We start from the raw sequence: 18579 nt of genomic DNA on the forward strand, positions 1-18579 counted from the left end.
ATGTACAATTCCAAGGTGTGGATAACAAAGATGCTGACCTCAGACTGGTTCCACCAGTGTTTTGTCCCACAAGTGAAGGTTTATCTATTAGAGAAGGGTTTGCCTTTCCAAGTTTTTCTCCTTATGGATAACGCTGGTGGCCACGCTATTGATTTATAGTATGACGGTGTACAGATTGAGTTTCTGCCGGCCAACACTACATCACTTATTCAGCCAATGGACCAGGGGGTTATCAGGGCATTCACGGCCTTATGCACAAGGAATGCCATGGACAACATCGTTGCCTATGTCGATGCCGCTCAAGAAAATGACAAAAAGGAAGCGGAAAACGTCAACGTCAAGACATACTGGCAGCAGTACACAATTGCTACGTGACTTCAAAATATTCAGAAGGCATTAAAAGACATGAAGCCTGCTACCATTAACGCAAGCTGGAAGAAGTTGTGGCCGGATATTGTTTGCGACAACTAGGGCTTTATACCTGCCGAAATCCAACCGCCGTTCAGAAAACTGCAGTTGGTCGCTTATATTGGAGTTGCCGGATTTTTGGACATGACAATGCAAGACTTTGATGAGTTGTTGGACTGCCATTCCCAGCCGCTAACTGACATAGAACTCGAAGAATTGACCAAGTCGGGCGGCAAGGAAGAAGAAGACCGAAGTTGTCAAGCTGTGTCAAGTTGTCACATTAAAAGAGCAAAAGTGGCTAGCCAGGAATGGGACGATAATATGACTCGTTCGTTGCAATTTTGTAACAAGCTTGACAAGGCCTTGCAACCTTACAAGATGCTCTTTGAGCGCAAAAAGCGGCAACAACTTCCGATCACAATGTTTTTCCATCCTCGCAAAAAAAAATTTTTTTTAATGTTACGTGGCTTAGACTAAAGTTTTTTTATGGTGCGTAAATGAAGTGTTTTTTAATTACTGTAAATAAAAAGTTTTTTCTTATGATGTGTAAATGAAAAGTATTTTTTTTATTATTTACATGTATTAGACTAGGCTTGTAGGTGACAAAATATATCATGTACAAGTATTTCTTACGTACAGTACATGTTTTAAAGGATTTTAAAAGTCCAAATACTCATTAAATACATAAAAAAAATATTTCCTCTACTTCGCAAAAATTCATTTTTCGCAGGTGGCCTTGGATTGCATCCCCATGAAAAAAGAGGGATCACTGTACAGCATTTCATCAACAACTGTAGTCTACTTAAGACATTGCATTTATCACCTTTGATTTTATTATAACCTCCTTTTGTCATGAGTATGTTACTATTATTAAAAGTGATAAACCCCTATGAGGCATTATAACCTTGATGTGATCGTGGCACTTACGTGGTCTGAATATAAGAGCTGTGCCAGATATTAGTAACAACATATTGACAGCTTACATCCTGCAATTTAACTTTAACATCATAAAAGATTTGCCTATCCCAGCTTCTTGGGAAGGACTTGATATATGAAAATGGCTAATGCAGTCTAAACATGTGAGTGACTATGCAGAAAAACAGAACAATTCCAAAGGGCAAGATTTAAAAATCTGTAAGCTCTTTTTCTTTAGTATTCTCAATGTTATTGATTTTCTATTTCATATTTATAAATATAGCTCCAAAATCCACATATTTCAGTTGGTATTAACAGCTTACTATTGGAAATAGATGCATCCAAGTAAGCCATACAACTACTAATAAGATAATACATTTATAACTGCTAGTAAAATTAACAACCTTCAGTAAATTATTTCTACTTACCTGATCAAACATATCTGATTGACTTAATTCAGTTTTGAAATCAGCTGACCCTGCTAACACAAGACCAGCTACGTTCACCTTGTCACCAGAAATAAACAGCTGCACAGCAGTTTCTGCTACTTTCCTTACATAGTTGTGACGTTTTTCCATTCTCAAACGAGCAAAACGCAAGGCAGATTGGCCTCCTCTCCCTTTGAAAGGCAAGAGATACAAATACAGGTTTGGTCAGCATTTTAAGACTAATATGACAAAGTTGGGTCTATCTCAAATGTTACCTGCCCATGACATGTAGGAAGTCATGCAATATGTTAGCAAAAGTTCAATGCCAAGCTTACTTTGTGGCAGTGATGGAATACCACCCCAAAACACATTTTCTCTACCACTATATCTTATCAATGTCACTCAACAGAACTTTATGTGATTCAGGAACTTTGAGGATCTGACCAAGCTAGAAATTATTCAGAACCCTGTAGCTCTTTTCTGTAGCTCTTTGCTAGACTTTGTACTAAATCGAACTGGCAATAACTTAAGAATCTACATGTTCAAGAGTTCAATCTAAGAAATTAAAAAGATGTCTTATCAAGATTTGGGGATGGGGAGGGGAAATGCCTCATTTTTTAAGATGTGCTGATGCAGATAACATACTTGGTAGTGTCAAACAATTGTATACAGTAATCACTGGCCTCTTTTTCCTCACAGATTATTTTATTTAATATTCAGCTGAATTTAGGAGATTTATAAATTCCACCACATGACTAGAAGTGACTCCAGTTTCATAAAAGGGGGTTGCAATGAGGCTTGTCTTGGAAAAATGGATTTAAAATATTTAAATAATTACAGGCTAATGAATAAAATTTCTTCCTGGACAAGATGCTTAAGTACACAATGATTGATCACATCCAAATATCCTGCAGATTTTCTAGATTCACTTCAATGGGTTTAAGCTTGTTTTGGTGGCAAAACAATTATAATTATCGTGTTGGATTTATATTTGCAGGGACAGTACAATTCTGTTGCTTCCCTGAAACTCTTGATAGATTTTAATACCACGAAGTTTGCTGATCAACATCTACATAAGAACACCAAACTGTTAGGAATGTACTGAATAAGATTCAATGTACTGATGTGCCATCAAAATAAGTCAGAAGTGCTGTTAGTGGCTAATTTATTGCCAAGTGAGGGGAAATCAACCTATTCTTCATGTGGTTATATAAATGATCAAGTTCTTAGCTAGGTAGGGGAATTTCTAGATCCATCTTTTACATTAAAGGCTCAAGTAGCACAAAGCATTTTTCATGAGGTCAGGCTAGTGTACCAGTTACCCTACTTAGAGATAGCTTTCAACATTATACCATATAGTAGCAACTTTACATTTAGATTATTGAATGAAAAGTAGGGTAGCCCTTGGACAGTTCAATTAGTGCAAAATAATGTAGCAGTTTGCGGTATCTATTCAAAGTAGTCATTTAAAGTCAACTTAGAAGTGGCAAGTAGCAACCCAGCATGGGGGAGTTTTCAATGTTGGAATGCCCTCAGTGAAGTATCCTGAGGGTTTGTCCTTATAGTTAAAACATCTGTGTTTGTTTTTTTATTGTGTATTTTTATACAAATTGTATCTTAATATTTCAAATTTAGTTAATGCTTTGTTTCAAAAGCAAAATTTTGACTGTAATCCATTTAGATTAATTTTAACTAGGAGTACAGAAATATATTCAATGAGATAGCTATGTAAGTAACCAAATTTGGAACATCTATTTCCATACATGTAGTTTCTGTTCTGTGCTAATTTCATATGTAAAAGCAAAACAAAAAGCTCTCATATCCAATGTTTAAGCATCCTTTTTAATGAATGACTGAGATGCAACTGGAGTATTGTATGGAGCCATTTTATGAAACTAAGCATGTTCAGTGATTATCCTGTCAGCTCCACAGAATATCAACTGATGTTAATTTGATCTCTGTCTTAATTTTAGCCTCCAAATTACTGTACTGGAATTACCCAAACACATTGAGAAAAACAAACTATTCAAGATACAGCCTCTCAAATATCACTGAACTGCTTTTAAGTCTTACTCCCCCAAAACTATTCTTTCTAAAAGCACATCAATCTTTTTTTTTTAATACAATACCGTGCTTCTTTGGAAGATCCACTGTGAATTTGTGCAGCACCTCTCTGGTATTTCCTTGAAGCGTTCCAAAAAGTGCACCACTACCATCTATTACAATGAAACCGAATTTGCTATCATCTGACAATAGTGCTGTAAGAGCCTAAAAGTCAACATGACAGAAACTGAGTTTGAACAAGCTGATGTACAACAAATCAGACAAAAGAGATATTCTCCTGAAGGAACTTTTATATAAACTTACTTTTGGAGCATACTTTTATACTCATAATTACGCCAAGTTCTTAAAACTAACAAATTAAATTAATTTGAGATGTTTAAACTACCATCATTGTACTCTTTTGCACCGTGTTTTTCTGAAAATAAGTCAGGGCTTTGCGTGGGACTGGATTTCTCATCGCCTCCGCCTCCCCTCTCTGTTCTTAGCATCAGCCAAGCGGCTGGCCCGCTGCCACAGCCTCATTAAACAGGACTCTGCAAGGCTTGTTGTGCTGTTAAGTGCGCGAACTGCAGGACTGCCATGAACTTCATCATACCAATCCTGCTGCCATTCATGCATGCAACAACACAAGCCTTGCAGAGTCCTGATCCAGAAATGAGACAGACTCATTTCTGGCAGGTGGGACGTGTTTCCATATACTGCTGGAGGCAGAGCCAAGAGGAACCAAGCCAGTTCTGCGGGGTATGTGCACACCTGTCTCTCTCTAGTTCTCGCTCTCCCAGCCGGAAGCGGGCACTCTTTTGGCTTGGGGGTGGGTGGGTGGGGGGAAGGAGGGAGACAGAGAGAGCACGCATGCACAAGCAAGAAGCAGGTACACACGTACCCCGTGGAATTGGCTTGCCTCCTCTGGACTGCTTCTGAAACATTTTGAAACGCACTCCTGCTTGTGAGGAGACAGGAATCAATGCTCACCTCCTCTTCCTTGCAGCCAACAGCACGTTTCAAATTGCTGTAGGCAGAGCCCAGAGGAGCCGAGCTAGTCCCATGGGTGTACGCACACCCGCCTCTCGCTTGCTCTCGTGGCCAAGAGTGTCCTCCACAAAAAGAGCGGAAGACACTCTGCAATGTATGCACTGAGAAGCCTGATTGGCCTTATTATTTTTGGGAAAACACAGTACATTAAAAACCCAAGTGAAGTTCAAACTCATCATTGTCTGAAGAAGGAAGATATTCCTAGATGGATGACGCTCAAATGATTTGAGCTGTCTATACTACAGCTTTAATATCAGTAAAGTCCCAATCTTAGAATGCTTTACTTGCTCCAGATGTTTCTTTCCAGCCCTAACCGGGTGCTATTAATGTTCCCAGCTCTTACCCGCTTGCAAGCTCTTTCATTGTTACTCTCTGCAAAGAAGAATGTTTTCCAAACCCTAAGTCTTTGCAGGGTTTTTTCCATTGCTCTACTTGCTCAGACTGTTTCTTTCTAGGTGCTAATGATGTTCCCAGCTCTTACTGGCTTGCAAACTCTTTCATTGTTACTCTCTCTGAATTAGGTTTTTTTTAAAGCCCTAACCAGGGAATAAAATAATGCGCTGAAGCTGACCAGACTAAGGACGCTACCTGCTAAGCAGATTCTTTTCCCTATTTTCCTCCCCCAAAACTAAGGTGCGTCTTACACTCCCAAAAATACGGTAATTTTGGGCTTGCATTGTTTACCAACATAAAAGCTGTTAGTGATTGCTACCAGGCTTAGTAATAAGGGTGTGAGTGTCACATAACAACCAGATATACAAAATGAAGGTAACACGCTGCAAGTCTAAGATTAGCTGTGGTGGCGTAATGGTTAGAATGCAATGTTGCAGGATAATTTTGCTGACTGCCAGCATTTCGATCCTGACCTGCTCAAGGTTGACTCAGACTTCCATCGTTCCAAGGTCAGTAAAATGAGGACTGAGATTGTTGGGGGCAGCAGGCTGACTTTGTAAACCATTTAAGAGAAGGCTGAGAAGCATCGTGAAGTAATACATAAGTCTAAGTGCTATAGCTATTAGCAAATCCAGAATCTGACTTTTACTAAATTTTACTAAGACAGTCCATTTAAATCACTTGGGTGATATGTGATTATGTAATGCTTTGCAAAACAAAATTCAGTGTAATTCAGTTCTCAGATAATATTTATGTTCACACGTTCTAATTTTTTCTTTTGTCTCCATCTCCTTTAAAAATGCAATTTTCAACAAGTTGTGGAAGTTGTGAAAATGATGTTCAGGAAAATGATGATGTTCTCATATATGACTAGACTTCCCAATGCTCAGTAGCTTTTCTTGCTATTAAATAAATAGTAGATTGTATAGTTCATTTTAGAGAAAAATAAAAAAGTTAACTTACCTCTGTATGAAATTTATTATCACACAAATACAATGATGTATTTATTGGTTTGAAGGGTTCAAAATCAATATTCACTTTCTTCTCTTTTCCTTCTTCTGTTACAATTGTTCCACAATAAACAACCAGACCATTCGGAGGTACTGTAAAAAACAAAGATATAATCTTAAGTATTGCTGAAGCTTGAATCATTTTATCTATAATGGAATTAGCAATATATTTTACCTTTGTTATATAATTTTAGCCGTTGCTGTACAGAAGTAATGGCGCCAAGGACCGAAAGACGATTCACTCGAGACTTAATATTTGATGCTGTGCCAAACTCATCGGCTAACATTTTTGCCACTCGGGAAATCTGGTCTTTGGGGGGAATGATCAAGGATATCATGCTGGTGCCATTGCTAAAATACAAAAGGACAAGGATAAAGGTTCATACAAGCAATGTAAATATTTAAGGGATATGATTTCCATACTAAATGTGGATGAAATGGGCAGCCATATAAATTATTGTAAAGGTACAATGGTTTGTGCACATAACAACATTTGACATGATACTACAACAGGGGCTTTTCATTTTAGCATATTTAATGCAGTTAAAGAAACAATGGTTTCATATCCTTTTAAATTTGTTAACTACTATGGAAACCTTTCTCCCTATTCCTTTTTAAATATATTCTATTTAATAAATTTCCAGCTTTCCCATCTACCCGAATCACACTTAAAGTCAATTAACAAATTACTCATCTTCATATGGGATTTTTCAATTGTAAGGGATGTGTATGTATTTGTGAACACACACAAACACAGTGTGCTTGGATCATCAGCTAGTCATTTAATCCTCCACCAAGAGTACGGAATTTTTTAAAAAAGAATACTTTAAATTTCCTATACCAGTGTTTATTATTTAGCTGTCAGGAGATTAAACATGAGTGGTATCTCTTTTATTTAATCTAATTCTCTCTACAGAAAACAGTAAAGATAAAATTAGTGTGGCAAAAATATGCTTTGATGGAAATTCACTAGCAGTTCCCCATCTTCTCAAAATGGTCATAGAAACCTTCTACAACTAGTGAAAATTTTTGTCATATTGACCTTGCCAATGTCATCTCGCAGCACTCAGCTACCCATAGGTACCAATAGTATCCCTAAGCAATACATTCCACCTTCTGGAATGTTTTCAAAGCAAAATGTAGTACTACTAAAGCAGCATTTCCTATTTGCCAAAACCTTTAATAAAGAGCCTTTGGTTTAATGCCCAAATCTATTTAGATGTTTGAGACATGTCAACTTTACAACACAAATAGATCTTAGATACAGGCAACCAATTAAATTGTAGAAAATGTAAAGAAAATTATATGGATATAAGTGATTTAAAAGAGAGCTGTCTGTACATTCGTTTCAATAACTGCTTTTGCACCGCATGCAAATATGTACAAAACAAATTGCAAAACCACAATGCACTACAGTACTGCTGCAGACTATAGAAAGAGCTACAGTGGTACCTCAAGATATGAACCCCTCGTCTACGAACAACTCGAGATACGAACCCGGGGTTCAGAAAAAATTTGCCTCTTCTTACGAACTTTTTTCGTGTTACGAACGCCAAACCCGAACTTCCGGGTTCGGCGTTCAGGAGGCTGCTGGGAAGCCCCCCGGCTGTTTTAAAAGGTCACAGCCGGGCTGGGGGGCTTCCCAGCAGCCTCCCGAACCCCGAACTTTTGCCGAACGTCCGTGTTCAGGGTGCTGCTGGGAAGCCCCCCAGCCCGGCTGTCACCTTTTAAAACAGCCGCGTGGCTTCCCAGCAGCCTCCGAATGGTTCAGAAAAAATTTGCAGGGTTTTTTTTTGGTTGCACGGATTAATTGACTTTACATTGTTTCCTATGGGAAACAATGTTTCGTCTTACAAACCTTTCGTCTTACGAACCTCCCCCTGGAACCAATTAGGTTCGTAAGACGAGGTATGACTGTATATGGATAGCAGAAACAGGTTTGAATAGAATTAAACCTAATGAGGCTTGTTTAAAATGCCTTCAGATCAAGTTTAACTACTAGTGACAAGAATGATCTAAACATGCAGTTTTCTTGGCCACAGTACTGAAATTCTAAAATTGTTTGTTAATTCCTAATACAGTGATCCCTCGACTTTCGCAGGTCTCCGACTTTCGTGGAAAGGCTATACAGTACCATGAGTTTTCAAAACCCGTAGTATATCCCACTTCCGCCCCAGCCTCCTGATCCCTCCCTTTTAATGCTCAGAGCGTTGGTACGCTCCACTTGAAGCTGAGCCTTGCGGGAGGAGGAGCTGAGAGCATTGTTGAGTCAGGGGGCCGCACGCTAATCGCGGGGATGGCTTTCCGCTGCCGTCGCTTACTGCCGCTCACCATCTCCATTAGTGGTAGTGTCCAACCTCCCAGCTGACTGGCCTGGAATCCCGGCTTCGAGTCCTGGCCTGGATATCTCTTGCCTTGAGCTTCCCTTTCCCCTGTTCTGACCCTGAGCACTGGTGCTGCCACCGCCATGGGAGACACCAGCAGCGAGTGCAGCAAAGCCCTCAGTTTGCCGCCCCGTACCCCCTGAGGGTTCTGGGGGTAAGTTAAACCAGGAATGGAGGAGGGAGGGGGAGGAAGGAAGGAAGGGAGCGTTTCCACTTCATGGAATTTTGACTTTCGCGGGCGGTCTTGGAACGTATCCCCCGCGAAAGTCAAGGGGCCACTGTACAAATAATTGCCCTACAATTACCTGCTAGTCCCACCCCAGCACTACTAGGCTAATTCTACTTAACTTCAATGTCCAGACAAAGATGGTCAGGTTTACTTAGGTGTTCCAAAATGTTAGCCGTTCTTATAGAATTCAATGGAGGAAGTTATTTACCCAATATTACCACTAAGAGATGCAACTTGCCTTTCAAGACCATTCCATACCTATTTCACACATTAGTCCATGTCAATGTATAAGACCTGGTCTTGCACCGGCAGCAGAGGAAGTCAGAGGTGTGGGGGGAAGTCAGTCATTTCTGATATTTCACATGGACCGCATGCAAGCTGAGAGATGTGAAGACAAACCTCCCGCACCCGCCCATCCACTCCTGGCTTGTGCCTGCTTCCCGTGAAGCAGGTCCAGGTTGTGTGCCTCCCACTGCTGCCAGTGCTCACTGCGCAAAGACAAGCCTTAGAGTCACCCGCTCCAACCCACCATCTCTCAGCTTTCCCATGGCATGTCTAAACTGCATGCCTCCCACATCTCTGATGCTGGCCATGCCCACCACTTCACTAGGGCTTATTTGGGGAAAGGTCTTGTTTTCAGGAAAACATAGTAGAACACTAATAATTGAGCTGCTCAGTTTCTTAAATTATATAATAAATTATATAATAAAATGTATTTAGATTGAAAGAACAAAGCTGTGAATCACACAAGATCGAATGTGACTATGCAACAGGGACAAAAGTCAATCAAATCATAGTTTCATACAGCTCCAGAACATTCTCCTGCCATCTGCTGGTATGAATTAGCAAGATCTATAGTTAGGAGAAACTGCAATGAAGATCAAGATCTTAATCTATTTTAATGAAGATTCATATTAACTTTCATGATTTCACCTCCCAAGAAAACTGATTTCCAAATCTTTCAATTATTCAAGATGATTTTTTACTCAATGAGTTTCAGTAATAAAACACTGCACTGAGGAACAGAGTTAAGGATATTTTGTCTTTAGTGAAGATGAAATAGCTAAAGAAATCTGAAATAAGAGCTGCTATGGAAAAGTACCTGTACATTTTAAGGGAAACGTTTAGGGTGCTATGGATTATTATGAACACTTTGTGTTGGACTTACACTATGAACAGAATTTTCCAGTCCCTTAATCAACACAGCAATTAAAAATGAGAATTGCAAAACACAAATTATGTATAAGTATTTTTCTAAAGAAGCAATTACAAGCAATTAAAGCATTTAATAAAATGGTAAATTTGGATGTATTTACAAATATCTATACTTTTTTCACAGAAGCATGCTAATATTTTAATAAAATATATTTATTCAGTTCCTACAAGGTCAGTCAACTAGGTCAATACAGCTGTTTTCTCACTTCATGTCAGCTACACTATTAAACATCAACAATTAGTAGGCAAAGAGAAAGCCTCTAGAGTACAAGACTGTTTTCATTTACTACAGTTACTAGTCTACTATAGAATCTCTCTAATAATAGAAACCTGCTGTTGGATTTTTGCAGTTCACTTTGAGATTTAAGTTAGGGTTTGTTAACTGGTGAATTTAGCCGCATGTAATCTTTGCAGCCATTCTATTCTCTGAAGTTAATTTGGGAGTAGTTAGGATGTTTTCCAATAACTATTTTATAAAGGGTCCTTGGTACTCTGAGATTCTTTGTTTTCTTACAGATGTTTCATTGCCCAAACCAGGTAGCATCATCACTACATCTTCCAAATATGGCTTTTCATGGGCTGAGTTGATGTATCATTCCTGATCATGACGCTGGGTTTGTATTGCCATTTCAGGCAGCTATGGAGCCATGTTTGTTCTTGTAGGATAATATCTCACGATGGGAGGTCAGTATGTTCAGCCTACTTGGAGTAGGCACACAGGCTAAACTCCAGGACTAGCATGATGCCACCTAGGAAAAGTTAGCCTAGAGCAGTGGTTCCCAACCTTTTTTTTGCCCATGCCCCACCTAAGCATCTCTAAAATCCTCATACACACAACCCGCCGTGACATATAAGTCTTACTATTCAAAAAGTGAACTCCTACTCATGTGGAGGAAGCCTACAAAGGCCATTAACTTGGTTTAAACAAGGTTCCAACTGCCCCTATTAAAAATAAAATTGCCCCTCTGTGGGGCTTAGGCCCCACATTGGGAACCGGGGGTCTAGAGGAAAAGTAAAACCAGGCACAAGCAATTTGATCTTAACCAGGACTGGTTGGGTGGTATTAAGAGATGTTTCAAGCCATTCCAGTGGGTACAATGATGGCCACAGGCCTGGGAGCAAGTTTTGATAGTAAGTCACACCTGTATATACAGAGCTATATAACCATGAGAAATCAGACCTGTTCTGGCCTCAGCAGAATGTGATAGTTTTGTGCTTAGTTCCAGCTAAAGCATACTGCCCTAATTGTCCAAATTACTAATTATTACTTCTCCTAAATCCTGCTCCTTCAAGTGTACATGATGTTGATATGCTGGTCTAAGTTGGCAAAATAAACTAACACATTTTTGCACAGCACCAAAATATTCTATTATAATTATTCGCCACCTGAAATAACATTCCCTTGTGAAGCATTTTACTGACATCTAAAGCAAGCACTTTTACCATTGAATCTGGCATCAGAAAAAAACAGTAATTTATTTTTAAAGCTTTTTCCTCAAATTGAGAGAAATTAATTTGTATTGTTTAATGAAAGAGATATGAGGATGGATTTGATCATACATTTTTATTTACGTATTTATTACATTTATATACTGCCCATCTCACTGTCAAGGAACTCTGGGTAAATGAAAACAGCAGGCAGTATTTTGTATCTAGGTTCTTTGATAGACTATGACAGTGATGGGGAACCTTTTCGGCACAGAGTGCCCAAATTGGAAGCACGCACATATGCGTGCGCCAGAGGCTCAGAAACCCAAAGCCCAGCTAGCCTGTGCGTGCCAGCCAGCTGGTCTTCGAACACGCCAGAAACCCAAGGACCAGCTAGCCTGCATGTACATGCCTGATTTTTTGGGCATTTTTGGGACCAAAAATGCCCCCAATACAGACATAAATGCACTGGCCAGCTGATCTTTGGGTTTTCGGTGCTCCAGCATGCACAAAGGCTAGCTTATTTTTTTTTTGGGGGGGGGGGGGCGCGTTTGAGCAGCTGGCGATGGCACGCGTGCCAAAAATGCAGGTTCTGCATGCCATAGGTTCACCATCACAGGACTATGAGATACCTAAAATACATGGATTAACTAATCCAGAAATACAAATAAGGAACAAAGGACTAGGGGTGAGTCAGTTAAGTAAGTAGCTTTATTTCACTTATGAGGATGAGACTTAGTATAAACATCTGACAGCCTGTCATATATTCCTTTGCAAAAGTAGAAATAGGAAAGACCTTACCAAGAACTTAAAACAGCTTTTCTTTTTACTGACCCCAGAAAATAATGAGATCACCAACAAGTTTCGGACAAAAGCTGACATAACAGGATCAGAACAATACAAATCAGAAAAATAAAGACATCTAAGATACAAAGGGTTTTACTGATAACTGTATGTTATTTGCACCAGCAAAAAAATCCAAGGAAGCATTATGATATGGTAGCATAAATTTAATTTTAAACATTTTGGAGGAATGCAGAATATTTTAGAGAAGTGTCTTTGCATTTTTTAAGAATTAGGTTTAGAGTTGGGATGGACAAGTATTCCTGAGAATTTAGATCAAATGCTTTATTATTAACAAGCTTAGCTGAATGAAACATTATCCTTAATTACATACTTAATATGATTAAGCAGGAACTTTATAATGCATTTTTTTTGCAAAATAATTATGTTTTGTAGGAAGTTATAAAGCACATGAAACATCATATTAAAAATAAATACTGACATATTTTGGGTCATTCTTTGTCCTGGCCCAGGTGAAATTGAAGCTTTATTTGAAAAGAAACCATCACAAAAACAACATATATGATAGGAAAAAACTTGCTCTTTCTAATGAAATAAAAATGAAGATGATTGAAGGTGAGAAAACAGAGAGCGATAGAAAAAAAGTGCTCCTTTTAATGAAGATGATTTAAGGTGATGAAACAGAGCTCTCTGATTTCTCACCTTCAATCATCTCCATTTTTATTTCATTAGAAAGAGCACATATTTTTCCTATCATATATGTTGTTTTTGTGATGGTTTGTTTTCAAATAAAGCTGCAAAAATCAGTCAAGTGGACACTTGGTCCACTTGACAAAGAATGACCCTTTTCGATATTTGTAATATACCTTCTTTCTCCTCACATCTGTTTTATGTGTGGGTATGCACACAAAAGAAGGAACGTAGTGGCTCATTGACTAAGATGCTGGCTGAGCTTGTCAATCAGAAAGGTCGGCAGTTTGGTGGTTCGAATCCCTAGCACCGCATAATGGAGTGAGCTCTCATTACTTGTCCCAGCTTCTGCCAACCTAGCAGTTCGCAAAATATGTAAAAATGCAAGAAGAAAAATAGGGACCACCTTTATTATTATTAGATTTGTATGCCACCCCTCTCCGGAGACTCGGAGCGGCTCACAACAAGAAACAGTACAAATCCAGTGTTCCCTCGCTTTCCGCGGGGGATGCGTTCCGAGACCGCCCGCGAAAGTCCAATTTCCACGAAGTAGAGATGCGGAAGTAAATACACTATTTTTGGCTATGAACAGTATCACAAGCCTTCCCTTAACACTTAAACCCCTAAATTGCAATTTTCCATTCCCTTAGCAACCATTTAGATTATTACTCAGCATGTTTATTTATTAAACTTTATTAAAAAAAATATTTATTAAAAGCAGACGAAAGTTTGGCGATGACATATGACGTCATCGGGTGGGAAAAACCGTGGCATAGGGAAAAAACCCGCAAAGTATTTTTTAATTAATATTTTTGAAAAACCGTGGTATAGACTTTTCGCGAAGTTCGAACCCGCGAAAATCGAGGGAACACTGTACATTAAAACAATTTTAAACCCTTAATATAAAAAACAATCATGCATCTCATACAGACCATACATAAAGTGGAAACAGCCCAGGGGAATCAATTTCCCCATGCCTGACAACAGAGGTGGGTTTTGAGGAGTTTGCGAAAGGCAAGGAGGGTGGGGGCAATCCTAATCTCCAGGGGGAGTTGATTCCAGAGGGTCAGGGCCGCCACAGAGGACAGCTTTGGAGGTAAATTAACATGTTCCATGCACCATGCCAATCACATGACCACGGAAACGTCTTTGGACAGCACTGGCTCTTCAGCTTTGAAACAGAGATGAGCACCGCCACCTAGAATTGGGAACTACTAGCACATAAGTCTGAGGGAACCTTTCCTTTATGCACACAAAATTTGCAGCATATCTTTTAAAAAAAACAACTAATAGGATAATTGGAAGAAACAAGCAAAAGTAGTAATCATACTCTTGCAAAAAAAAGTATTAATCGTTGCATTAACAGGGAAATGCAACAAGGAAATGCAAATCTGATAGCAGAGAAGCCATTCCTGCAACAATAATCTGCTCTTTTGCAGTTCTCTTTGAAGAGGTGTTTTCTTTTTAAAAGGTACTGTTTCCTCATTTTATAAATGTAGGAGAGGTTAACTACTCATGGGGGAGCAAAAATTATTTTTTTAAAAATTGCAAGTATCAGAAATTCAAAACTTAATAGTTTAATTTTCCATCTAGGTTTGCTCAATTTTAACTACAAAATGATTAATTTAGGATTCAAAACAATTCAGAGCCATTTAATATTATTGTTATTATTTCATAACAAAATCTAAACTTGTTTTCCTGGTTTTTCAGCCTCAAGGTAGGATTGAAAGTTTCCATACTGGCTGGAAAAATGTGCTGTTCATAAAGCATAGTAAAAAGATATTGGTATTTTCACAAATTTGTGTCATTCTCTTTCATACATATGCCTCCTATTCATTTATAAATAACACTGAAGAAGAAAGTATTAAATACAAATATTATAAAGCAGTTAGAAAGTTTTCCAATTTAAAATTTTCCACAAAATTGTTATCACTGTAGGCTCAAGCAGCTATAACGTTTAGGTGTGTGTGTGCACTAATAGAAACCCTAAAGATTTGTCACAAGCGCTACTTGCTCGTAGGCCAGTTTTACTCTTTCTACCTTATTTCTCATTTCTTCCTAATGTTTCTTCCTATCAATTGATTTGGAGATCATCAACTATGTCTCAAATCACGATACAGATGCAGAAAATACGGTTGACAGGGGAGTTCCTTATATAAGCTAAAGCATTACTGAAAACTGCTTTGAGCTATTTGGAGTCAATGATTTTATAAAGCAGATTAGCAGGAATCTCTACTGAGTTATAATACTCTCTCATTTAATAAAAAATAACCCTCCACTTAGAAATGCAGCCTGTTATGAGATCATTGTGCAACAATCTATATTCCAAAATAACTTGCTAGGTCCTAGAAAATGTAAAGTAAGGAAACAAAAGAAAAGCATTTCTTCTAAGACAGAATATTCAAATCTGTGTATTTTAGTTAAGACGTTGCAAGTATATCATGCTGTTGCCTGAAAATTAAATTTAAAAACACTGCACCTAAAACCAAATTTTATATGAAAATTTTACAATTGAAAAAGCACAACTTTTCTGATATCTCCACACAAGACTTTTTTAAACAAAAAGTTACAAAACTTGCTGTATGGACTCTTTATTACTCTACCAGAATCTGACACAAACTTTGTTAGTATCTGCCTTGAGCAAACTTATAAGGAGTCACAAACATAGAACATAGACAGAAGACTTGTTGCTATCTTTAAAGCTTGCCTAAGATCTAACCCCCATTTTCTGTATACATTTTGTAAACACTTCATGAAGATAGGGTTTGGAGTGCAGCAATAGCAAACCCCAAAACAAAATATCCATCAGCTGGAATATATTATTTCCCAATCTTTTTAGAGAAAGCTAAATAAGAAAGCTAAATTTCTATATTAATGAAATGTCAATACCTTGATATTTGTATTAAATTTATCAATATGCTATTTATGAAAAATGACACTATCAAGACCTTTAAGAAAGGTAAAAAAAATACTATGATTTTAAGATAGAGTTTAGTCAAGAAAGATCAATAAAACACTTTATAAGATGTTGTTTCCTCAGATATGACACAAATTCAAGACCTTCAGTGCATTTGGCCCACAAAAAATCATAACACCTATTATTATTGAACATACTGTTTTTTAAAAATTAATTTACTTGTCTACTGGGCAATCTTATTTAAATGTAAAATTATTTAGCTACAGAAAAGTCAATAGATCCTTCAACAACCTGAAATGCTGTATAATTAATAGCAATGATAAACAGGCTTTTGAATTGTATTGTGCTGCTGTCTCTTTTGCTGATTAAAAAGTATACCCTCAAAGTGCCAATGGTTAAGCTCTCATATTGGCAAACTAAATCCACACTGTGGTAAATCCACAGTAACTGAATTTAAACATGCCTGGGATAAACATATACCCATCCTAGGATAAAATACAGGAAATAGTATAAGGGCAGACTAGATGGACCATGAGGTCTTTTTCTCCCATCAATCTTCTATGTCTATGTCTAAGTAGAAAGATGGCATTCAAATCATTCAAAATATTTTTACAAAACACAATTTTGGAAATTGCTTTAGATAGAAAACATTCAAACGTGCAATATAAAAAAATATGCAAAGCATTGTTCCATTGCTCCTGAACAGAATTAGAATGCCAACTTTATATATTAAGAATCCAAATGTCGTTGATCACTTCTTCCATGTGTTGGATAGTAAACATATATGGCTGTAGAAAGTTAACTGGAGATAGTTGTATAGTATTTTGAACTGGAATATTGTACTTAGCTACCTTTTTCAACTGGTTGTTGAACAAGCCATAGAGGTTAGTTCTTATGCCAATATAAAGTCATAGTCAGTTGGTTAATGCATACAAAAGACAATCACACATATAGCTTATTAGTTTGAAACTGAACCCCTGCAAAAAGACTCTTTGTGAGTATTTATAGTACTTAATTCATAAGCAATAAAGATAAACCAAAAAACAACAATGCTGATGATTTATAGTGAATATGCAGAAATAATTTCGGTCATTTTCAGTTAAGTCAGTCCTTAAATCGAACAACTATTAGCCAGGCAAGCCACATATCAAAATCAGAGGTTAATAAAACAAAGGAGGCATGAACTCTTGGTACATCTTTTCCCAAAGACTATCATATATAAATCTATAAGGGACATAAACAAATATTAGTGACAAGGAAAACTCAACAATTGAGGAACAGAACATTCCAGAATGTTCCATACCACCTCCAGACCAGTGTTTCCCAACCTTGGCAACTTGAAGATATTTGGACTTCAACTCCCAGAATTCCCCAGCTAGCATTCGTTGGCTGGGGAATTCTGGGAATTGAAGTCCAGATATCTTCAAGTTGCCAAGGTTGGGAAACACTGCTCCAGAGTATGCTGTTCTGGAAGTAAATCCTATATGTATGTAGGAAGTGAATTGAAGTGTTCTGAAAAGATTATTCTGGATAAAAAAGAATTGTTTGGGGGCTGGAGCAATTTACCCCCACTTCATTCCAAATAGAAGAGCACAATCTGGATTGTTTCAGTCTAAAATCAAATAAATCAGAAATTCTATTTTATTCCATTACTTAAAACACAGCTAAGCTTTTATAAATATCTTGGAAAAGATAGTAATTCAGCAACATTAACATGTCCCTTTGGCACTTGCATTGATATACACATTAATGGACCTTTTTGATGAGGTCCATAAATCTTTTCTAGTAAGCCATTATTTCAAATTATTCACTGAATTAATACCATCCCAAAGTCCCTTTCACACAGCTAGCATTCAAATGAAGAAAGTCACTATCTTTTATAACAGGCCTTCTACACAACTGCAAGGAATAGATCTTTCAGCAACCAAATGTTAAAAGTTACACATTCAATTCTTTGTGTATGCAGGACACAAAAGCAATAAAAGTGATCTATCTCAGCTAGCACAAAGCAAGAAACATTCCGTTACTTGCTCCAAAAGATGGAAAATTACAGAAAACATCTTAGAAAAAAAGAAGTTAATGAAGGCCACTAAGACAAATGGTCAGCTGATAACGCCAACTCTAAGCCACCCTGAGTCCCTAGGGACTTGGGCAGCATAGAAATATAATTAAATAAATAATCATGTACCTGTTGTGCCTACAACAATTTAAGGTAAACAATCTCTGTACTTTGAAAACAAGGAGCAAGACTAACTTTTATAACTATAGATGGTACTTTATCTATATGAACACATGTAATTATTTTAGGCCACCTTCTTTTAAGCGATGACTGTCCAAACAGGTTCTAGCATGCAACTGAAAGTAAAATATCCCAGACTAAGGACAAACAAGACATTAAAAAACTAGATTGGGCTGCTCCATAAATTTTAAGTGTAACAACAAAATTGTGAGCATAACAACAAAATTTGTAGGCACAGTAAAATGGAAGTTCAGATGAGACAAGGAGGAAAAAAAAACATATTGAGTGTCAAACAATATTTTACTGAGAGTACACACGATTCTAGTAGGCATGATTCTATACCCTGGCTTTTATAAAATTCATTTTCTGGATTCAGAAAGAATGCCCCAAATGTCTTTCTCGTTTAAAATAGTACTGCTGCCT

General features: G+C 37.6%; 1 protein-coding gene across 2 annotated transcripts in view; it reads right to left on the reverse strand.

The window, feature by feature from the left end:
* The window catches only part of ETF1 (eukaryotic translation termination factor 1), a 34888-nt gene that overhangs the window by 14916 nt on the left and 1393 nt on the right, over positions 1-18579 (reverse strand). Inside the window, exons 3-7 of one of the 2 annotated variants that reach the window (XM_070732725.1) lie at positions 13177-13356; positions 6426-6601; positions 6204-6343; positions 3881-4019; positions 1752-1942 (exon numbers count right to left, since the gene is read on the reverse strand). In XM_070732725.1, the coding sequence (XP_070588826.1) occupies positions 1752-1942; positions 3881-4019; positions 6204-6343; positions 6426-6588 (633 nt within the window). In that variant the 5' untranslated portion in view covers positions 6589-6601; positions 13177-13356. The remainder of the gene's footprint in view (positions 1-1751; positions 1943-3880; positions 4020-6203; positions 6344-6425; positions 6602-13176; positions 13357-18579) is intronic. The other variant, XM_070732723.1, reaches the window with a different exon arrangement.

This window comes from Erythrolamprus reginae, chromosome 1, assembly GCF_031021105.1.
Source record: "Erythrolamprus reginae isolate rEryReg1 chromosome 1, rEryReg1.hap1, whole genome shotgun sequence".
NCBI lineage: Eukaryota > Metazoa > Chordata > Lepidosauria > Squamata > Dipsadidae > Erythrolamprus > Erythrolamprus reginae.